The following is an 8,986-nucleotide window of genomic DNA, read 5'->3' on the forward strand; positions in this document are numbered from 1 at the left end:
CTGGTAGGAAGGATGCCTTGGGTGGGAAGTCTGAGGGGAAAAGGAGTCCAGAAGAACTGGCTATACTTTAAGGAAGCCCTTTTAAGGGCTCAGGAGTAAGTTATTCCAATGAGGCAGAAGAATGGAAAGAGCAATAGGAGCCCAGGTTGGCTAGAGAGCAATCCCTTCAATAAATTTCAACTAAAAAAGACATCCTATAAAAAGTGGAAATCTGATCATAGTATTAGGCAAGAGTATAAGAGTACTGTGAACATGCAGGGAGAAAACTAAGAAGGCCAAAGCACAATTTGAGATGCAGCTGGTAAGAGACGTAGAAGACAATAAAAAGGGATTTTATAGGTATGTCAAAAGTAAGAGAAAGACCAGAAATGTCATAGGTCCCTTACAGAATGTGCAAGGCAGTCTAGTCACAGATCACGCAGAGAAGACTGGAGTATTTAATTGCTTTTTTACTTCTATTTTCACAATAGAGACAGCTACCAGCTAACAAGTGCAGTTGGCAGCATAGATGGGGAAGGAGTGAACAGCCTAGAATAGCGGCAGACCAGGTTACGGATTATTTAGAGAAGTTAGAGGCTTTCAAGTTGGCAGGGACAGGTGGGATGCACCTAAGGGTACCTAAGGGAATTGGATGAGACAATTTTGGAGCCATTGGCTACCCTTTTTGAGAATTTGTGGAGGTTGGGCAAGGTCTTGAGTGACTGGAAAAGGGCAAATATAGAGCCCATCTTTAAAGGGAAGGAGGAGGATCCAGGGAAATACAAACCAACCAACCCAGGGGTGGGCAAAATCCAGCCCATGGGCCGAATGTGGCCCGCCAGGCCATTCTATCTGGCCCACGGGGCCCCTAAAAAATTTAGAAAATTAATATTAATCTGCCCCTGACTGCCTGTGATTTGGCCCTCGATGGCTTGCCAAAACTCAGCAAGTGGCCCTCCGCCCAAAATACTTGCCTGCTCCTGAATCAACCTGATCTCTATACCTGGAAAGATCATGGAATAGGTCCTAAAGGAATCCATCATGAAGCATCTAGATGAGAACAAGGTGACTGGGAACAGTCAGCATGGACTCACCAACAGCAAGTCATGCCTGACCAAGCTGATTTCCTTCTACAATAATGTGACAGGCTCAGTCATTGGGGGAGAGTGGTGGATGTGGTATAACGACTTTAGCAAGGCTTTTGACACATTCTCTCACAATATCCTCATCAACAAGCTATGGAAATATAAACTGTAAGATAGATACATAACTGATTGGATGATTGTACTCACCGAGTATTCTCAGGTGGGGTTCCTCAGAGATCTGTCCCAGGTTCAATATTGTTCAACATCTTCATTAATGATTTGGATGATAAGATCAAATGTACACTTAGCAAATTTGCAGATGGCACCAAGTTGTGTGGAACTGTGGACACTCCAGAGAGCAGCACTAGGATCCAGAATAACCTAGATGTCCTAGAAAAATGACCACAACCAACCAGATGAGATTCAGCAAGGACAACTGAAAAGTCCTGCACTTGAGACAGGATAACCGCATGCACAAATACAGACTGGGGGAAGACTGGCTAGGTACTTCCTAGCCAGTCATCCCCCAGGTCCTTCTCTGCAGTACTACTGCAGAGAGGACCTGCGTGTTATGGTGGACCATAAACTGAATATGAATCAACAGTGTGCTTTTGTTGCCAAAAAAGCTTACTGGATTGTATTAACAGGAGTGCCACTTGCAAATTAAGGCAAGTGACTCTTCTGCTCTCTTCAGCACTTGTGAGGCCTCATCTGGAGTACTGTGTCCAGTTTGGGGCCCCTCACTTCAAGAAGGATGAGGAGAGTTTGGAAAGAGTCCAGCATAGGACAACCAAAATGATGAGGGGGTTGAGAGGCAAGACTTGTGAGGAAAGGCTGAACGAACTAGGGTTATTTAGTCTGGAGGAGTGAAGACCAAAGGGGATTTGATAACAGTCTTCAAATACCTGAAGGGTGATTATAGAGAGGATGGAGATGGGCTTTTCACTGTGGCTGTAGGGGACAGGACTAGGAGCAGTGGCCTCAAGCTGCAGCAGGGGAAACTTAGGCTGGCGATTAGAAGAAACTTTCTGACTATGAGGGTGGTCAGGTATTGGAACAGGCTACCTAAAGAAGTTGTGGATTCTCCATGCTTGGAAACTTTCAGAAGTAGGTTAAACAGACACTTGCCTGGGATTATTTAGTTAGGGATGATCCTGCCCCAAGCAAGAGGCTGCACTAGGTGGCCTTCTGAGGTCTCTTCCAGCTCTGCTTTCCTTTGATCCTAATATTTACTGTACAGTACAATACACAAAGTATAGTTTTCAGCACTTCATACTGTGTTGTTTGATGATCCAAAAAATGGTTATCCAGAATGATAATACAACTTATTCTGGACAATCAACATTCTCCTGCATCTTTATAAAGCTGATTTTAATTGGTGGGGGAGGAGCAGGGAGTAGTAGTAAAAAACAAGCATATCTCTTAAAAAGAAAGCAAAAATTAGACAAAGGGGTAAAAAGAGAGGAAAATGGATACATGCAGAAAAAAGGGAGAGTTGGGCAGAAAAAGCTGGAAAAGAGAGAAAAATCAACAGAAAATGTACGATTAAACTATATCCACTCAGACAGACAAGCAAGTGCTGCCTTTGTATCATCCTGCCGGGGAAACTGAAAATAGTTTCCTAAAACAGTATAATTTAGGGAATTTGCTTTGTTTTGGCTCTGTCTTCCCTCAATACATATACTTATGTAATCCTGAGAGAAAAAGTCTGCCAATATTTGTGCCAAACATTTGCAATTATTACGCTGAAAAAAATTCTGTTTTTAAATCTACAGTTTAAGTTTGCATGCACACTTTCTTCAGGCTGACAAGTAATCCATAGGTCTGAGCTAGTTCTTTGCATTCAGGAGGGCAGTGTCTACACCATTAGAGGACATACGCCACAGGTTTCCCAAACCCACTAGGCCATTTGCTTGTGCCCAGAGCCCGATAGGAGAAGATAAACAAGTCAGGCCTGATTCTGCCATTGAGTTGAGCAGGGGTTTGTCAGTGAGTCAAGCCACACCTATAATCTATTGCTAAAGAAAGATAGATGTTTGCATGAGTTTCCCTAGGACAATGATTCTCCACCTTGAGGTGTCCTGAAATCCTTTCAAGGGGCCTGGGGCGTGCCACTGTGTTAGCACTGTTAGGTTTACAAACATGGTTCACATGATAAACCCAGAGGATTTCAAATACAGATCCATCCCTGTGGGCTTTCTGAGTTCTCTGCAGCAGAAAAATGGCTTGGTTTTCTTTCTATAGTCAAAAGAAGCCAGAAAACGAAAAGCTGGCTGTCTCAAGTCTAAGCAAGACGAAGAACCACTGCTCTAGGGAAAATAACCTCCCTAGGACATTTCCTCTGACTTCCCTCCTGTGTGAGGCAAGAGCCTCAGGACGTGTTTTGGCACAGAGCTGCGGCACTGTAACTTCATCCTAGCGTCTGCATCACTTTCCACTCACACCCATGGCTTGCCCAGGGGCTGCTCATTTGGGTGACAGGCAGGGGATCCCCCCACATGCCCTCCAGGTACCTCCCTCCCACAGAGAGGGGCCCTCCGAGCCTGATGCCCTGCACAGGTGCTGCTCCTAAGCAGGGGTGCCAGCTGTTTGGTCTGTTCCTGGAGATTTCCTCACGCACCACAATGGCCTTAATTACGGCACGAAGAGTTCATGCCAGGCAGGCAAGGGTACGTTGCTATTCTGTTTTAAAAACTCATGAGATTACTGCATTTCAGATTTGCTCACACGCCGCAATGACATTAATTACAGCACGCAGACATCACGCCAGGCAGGCAAAGGCACCTTACTATCGCCTTTTAAAAACTCATCGCACTACTGCATGCATCAGATTCAGCATCACCTCTTGCGGGCTCAGATCAAGTGCATTTTTTTCCTTGAACAAACGCCCGGTCATTTATGTCCCGGGTGCCTCTCCGCAGTCCCCTGGGTTGGCAACCCTACCCCTAAGCCACCCCAGCCAGGCGCCCACCCGCTCTTCTGGGCAGCCTCCAGGGCTGAGCCGTGCCCTGTGAACCAGCTGTGGGCACCGCTGCAGCCGCACACCTGGGGCTGGGGGCGTGATTTGCACCTTCCCCGGTGCAATCTGCCCCCTCCCCTGTCCCGCCCGGCGCCCTTCCCCTGCAATCAAGCGCCCTTAGCATGACAATGGCCTTGACCACCGCAGCCCGGGGCATAAAGCGCGGCCCGGCCCGCGCCCGGGGGAGCCATGAGCACGCACCTGGCCGTGCCGGCGGCCCCGCGCTACGGGGGCTACTACTGGGACTGCCCGGCCGAGCCGGCCGCCCAGCCCCAGCCCAGCGAGCAGGACGCTGCGGCCCCGGCCCCGGCCCCGTTCCCGGGGGACAAGACCCCCCAGCACCCAGGTAGGCGCCAGGACGGGGGGACCTCTCGCGCCCCGCGCCGCGCCGGCCTGCAGCGCAGAGCTGCCCCTGGCGCTCCTGCCGGAGGGGAAGCGCTGCCCCTGGTCGGCGGGGCCCGAGCTGCTGGCCCCGGGGGTCGCTCCTTCCCTTCCCACCGCCTCTGGCCTCGGCTGCAGGAGAGGGGTGACTGCATGGAAGGGCTTTGGGGGGGCTTGGCTTGCAACTCCTGCCTGCCTGGAGGCTGCTGGGGGCTTGCAGGCCTGTTCCAGTCCCGATATCTGCTCCTTGGAAGCTCTTGCTGGCCTGTTGGGGAGACCTCCCCCAAGTTTGAAGACTGAGCTTTAGTAGATGTTGGCTTTTTCATTCAATTGGCCGAGGGGACCTCAACAAAGGATGCTGTGAGGAGCCCTGTAAACCTCAGCTGGAGGAAGGAGAGGCCAGCTTGGGTAGTACATGTCTGTCTGAGACAGCCAAGAAAGTGATATTGTTTGTTGCAGTTGGGTCCATGTTCAAGTCTGATCACAATCTACCCAAGGCAGCCTTCCTCTAGAACAGTTGCTGCCTGTGACTTGGCTCCCTTACCACTGCTTCCCTTAGGTCATGTCAAACTGAGCAAAGTTAACTTAATGCAAACATGTAGACCTCTGAGGCCAGGTAGGGTATAATGAAGGGTTACACTGTCTCTGCAGCACACTGTCCTCATACCTGTTTTGCTTTCCCTCCCTAGATCTCTCTCCAGCTTCCTCCAGCTCTGGGATGTTCATTCAATACACCCCGGACTCTGCCACCAGCCCCAATGCAGAGCCCCTCTCCCCAAACCTTAACCCCCAGAGGAGTGGGGCAGGAGGTGAGGGAGGAGTGAAGAAAGCCAAGATGCGGACAGCCTTTTCCCCAGAGCAGCTGCAGATCCTCCATCAGCGCTTCCAGAGCCAGAAATACCTCAGCCCCTACCAGATCCGGGAGCTGGGCTCGGCCCTGGGGCTCACCTACAAGCAGGTGAACACGAAGGGTCTTATCCCTAGTGTGTCTGCCTTGAAGGGGCTGAGCTGCACCTACGATTTGAAGTGGTCTGCCTGCTTGAGCTGAAGGGGCTGAGCTGCATGGTCAGTTTGGGAACAGGGAGGCCTCTGGGGCAAACCCCAAGGTCCAGTGAGTCTCTTGCTCTCCTGTTGTAACTTGCACACACATGCAGAGGGAGAAAGATGCCATGCTGTATGGTTTGCACTTGCTTTTGCACCAGCCACCTACTTTGCATGGGTGTTCAGGAGTAACTTGGGAGTGAGCAAGGAAGAATGGCAGGAAGCATTTTCTAGTGTGCCCTGTTCCTTGAGTTGGAGCCAGCCTCAGCATGGAGGAAAGGGAGAGTAGCCTGTAAAACAGTAGGAAGCACTCTCCACTCTGTCTTGTTGAACTGGCTGTTGTAATACTGGGGTCTGTGATACAGGAAGAAATGTGGGTGGCTTGTTTGGTTTGTGGTGTGTTTTTTTTTTTTTTTTTTTCATTGACGGATGTTCTTCCCTCTACCTTAGTCTGAACCAGCCTGTCAAACGGCTGAGTGGGGGGCAAAGGGGTGAATCTGCATTTCGGTAGTAGGTGAAAGTGCCATGTGTGCTTAAAGCCTAAAGATGGATGTCCTACTTTGTTTCCTGTCCCCCGTCCTCTCTAGGTGAAGACATGGTTTCAAAACCAGCGGATGAAGTATAAGCGATACCAGAAGGAAAGTCAATGGATTGAGAAAGGCACATGCCTCCCTCAGGTATGAAGCCTGGTGGGATTCCACTGTCTTCACTATGGGTAGTTATCAGAGGGGCCTTGATAATATCAGTTGGATAGTTGTGTGTGTTTTATATCTTTTAGCTAATACGGGATACTTATGAGCTTCCCACCCAGTAGTTACTCCATACTTTTTTGCAGTATTAAATTTACTTTATCCCCTATGGCACCATATAAGTCTGTAGTGTGGACTAAGATTAAAAAAAACAAAAAAAACCCCTTCCATTTCTTAACAATTTAAGCTAGTTTGTTTTCCAGACTATAATGGACTGGCATATGGGTCCAATCCAACTCATGGTACAGCAGGTCTGTGAGGGGATTTGGAAACATGTACCTCTAGATTAATAGTGTCATGGCAGTATGCAGAGCAGTGGCTCTCAACCAGGGTGCCTTCTGTAAGATCCTATCAAGGGTGCCACGTAGTATTAAGTGCAAACTACACGTGATTCTTGCAAGACAAACCCAGATATTTTTAAATTGGAATCCAGAGTGTCTAAGATCTGACCTGTTGTGGCCTTTCTGAGTTGTCTGCAACATAATTGCTCTAGTTTCCATAGTCGAAACAGGTGGAAAGCTATGAGGTGGCAATACTCAAGGGATGTCTGGAGTCTAAGGTTTTGGAAAACCCCTGATCTGTGGGCTAGGACCCTGTTACATCTTGGTCTGTAAAGAAAATCTTGTCCCTCTCCAGAGACCTTGTATTGCATGTGTAGTGAGTGCCCCAGGGTCCTGTTTTCATCCATGATCTCTCTTTCTCAGAATGGGTTCTATCAAGCTGGATACCTGGATGTCGGCTCCGGTTACTACCAAGGCTGCTCTGTCAGTGCCAACAGGAACATCCAGACTGTGGCCAATGTGCATCAGGCCTATAATAGCAGCCCGGCCTACAGCAGCAGCCAGAGCCTGTACACATTCATGGCCATTGAGGATGAGGGGACGTTCTTTGGGAAAGCTGCAAGTCCCTGCAACACCCAGCAAGCTGTGGGCTTCCTCAGCCCGCAGAAAGTGAACTTCTATCATGGCTTCCCCACAAATGTGGATTATGCCAGTGTGGAGTTAGAAGAAAGCTACAGTTTCCAGAATGCCCCTGGCACTCCAGTGTCCTTCCCGGGCTCTGGTGTGCGGCAGCCATACCAGCCGGTCTGGCACCCTCAGGGCACCCAAAGCAATTACAATTCCTAGGCCCTTTCTGGTTCCTTTTCTGCTCCCATTTGTGTCTGCTTTCTCCTTCTTTTTATAGTCTCTCAGGGTCCTGATCCTGCCAGGTGCCTAGGACCCCTAGCTACAGCAGAGGTGCTCTGTACTTTGCAGGATCCGGCCTTCTCTTCCTCCTTATCTGTAAGAGTTGCCTGTCTGGTTATGTCCTGGAGTATATGTGCTATGTGGCTTGGAAGCTGCCTTTCATCATGTTGGCCCTGGCTGGCTCCAGGAATGGATTGTTGAGTTTGAGAAAACCATCTGTGTGCGTGCGTGTGCTGGAGATTGGAGTAGGTGGGTGGAACAGGCCAGTTATGCCATTAAGTCCTCTCCTGACGTCTTTGTCCTGTACAGGAGGATCTACTCCTATAGGTCCTCTCCAGAGCTCTAGTGAGTCCTTGGTCTACAGATCCCTGCAATAAAACTTCCCTGGAGAAGACTCCCAGCCAGCAGCAGAGCATTTGCTGTGTAGGTGGGGAAACTTTTGCTAAGCTTTTAAACTCAAACTTCCCTCTCGTCTCTTTCTTCCTTTCAATCCTGGTATTTCCTCTACCAACTCCTGTGCCAGTTGCATGATGTGCCTTATCAGAGGACATGTGTATGCCTTTTCTGAGGGCTAGATAGGATGGTCCCACTGCATTCCCAGCTAAAATGACTCTAATCCCTTTCTCTCATTTTAGGACCTGGGTGTCTCATGCTGACAAGGGTTTACAAAATTCATTATGAGCCCAATCCTCAGATGCTGCAAGTCAGGTTATGTACTGTAGATCTATTTTCAGCTAAGCATCTGGCCCACAGGTTGAGTAGTAATCTAAATCTAAATTACATTCATGCTGTATATAAGGACAGAGTGGAGAAAGAAAAAGAAAAGGAGACTGGCCTGCCAGATCAATATCGTCATCAATACACTTAGTGTTTGCAAAATGGTTCTGTCTTGTGCCTGTTGGTTTTTAAGGTTGTGCCTTTTGGAGACTTCCTGTCTAGCCAACTGGCTCTTCAGTTCTCTAATTGTTCTTTCTTATTCTGCTAACCCAACACTTTTTTGATTGCTTTAATACCTTGCCAGGGATCTAACACCAGCATACCCATCATGGTGAGAGCAGCAGATGTCCTCAAGTACCTGTCTAGTTCTCTTCTAGGTAACTCATTATCTAGGCATGAAGGATCTCTAGCACTTCACAAATCACAATGCAACACCGCTGAAATGCAGCCACCTCTGTGGTGGAGCATGGCAACCAGGTAAAACACCTTAGTTGTTTCAAACCTGATGTTTAGGTCACAAATAAACTAGAAATGAAAGGGTAAATTCCATTAGGCCTTACTAGCCCACTGCCTACAGAGCCAGTGCATCATGGCTTCTTACAGTCGCTTCTCTGACCCTGGTCTTGAGTAACTTGATAAAGGGGGGCTTTTATCAGTTCCCTAGGGGGAGATCTTTCCCCCCACATCCTAACTGGGTTTTCGTCTTGCATCAAGGGCAGACACTTGAGTTTCTTCTGGTGTCAGTGTTGGTTCTGTAGGGGAAAAGTGGGTGGGCTTCTTTTAAAAACGTTTTAGTTGTTGGGTTTTGTTTATAAATGTTAATGTGTT

General features: G+C 48.5%; 1 protein-coding gene across 1 annotated transcript; it reads left to right on the forward strand.

Moving 5' to 3' along the window:
• Positions 1–4,150: 4,150 nt before the first annotated feature.
• Positions 4,151–8,986, forward strand: LOC109316246 (homeobox protein NANOG-like). The gene is made up of 4 exons (XM_019544158.1): positions 4,151–4,429; positions 5,154–5,422; positions 6,093–6,182; positions 6,959–8,986. The coding sequence occupies exons 1-4, from the start codon at positions 4,273–4,275 to the stop codon at positions 7,379–7,381; spliced, it is 939 nt and encodes a 312-aa protein (XP_019399703.1). The 5' UTR covers positions 4,151–4,272; the 3' UTR covers positions 7,382–8,986.

This window comes from Crocodylus porosus, unplaced genomic scaffold, assembly GCF_001723895.1.
Source record: "Crocodylus porosus isolate Cpor-Errol unplaced genomic scaffold, CroPor_comp1, whole genome shotgun sequence".
Taxonomy (NCBI): domain Eukaryota; kingdom Metazoa; phylum Chordata; order Crocodylia; family Crocodylidae; genus Crocodylus; species Crocodylus porosus.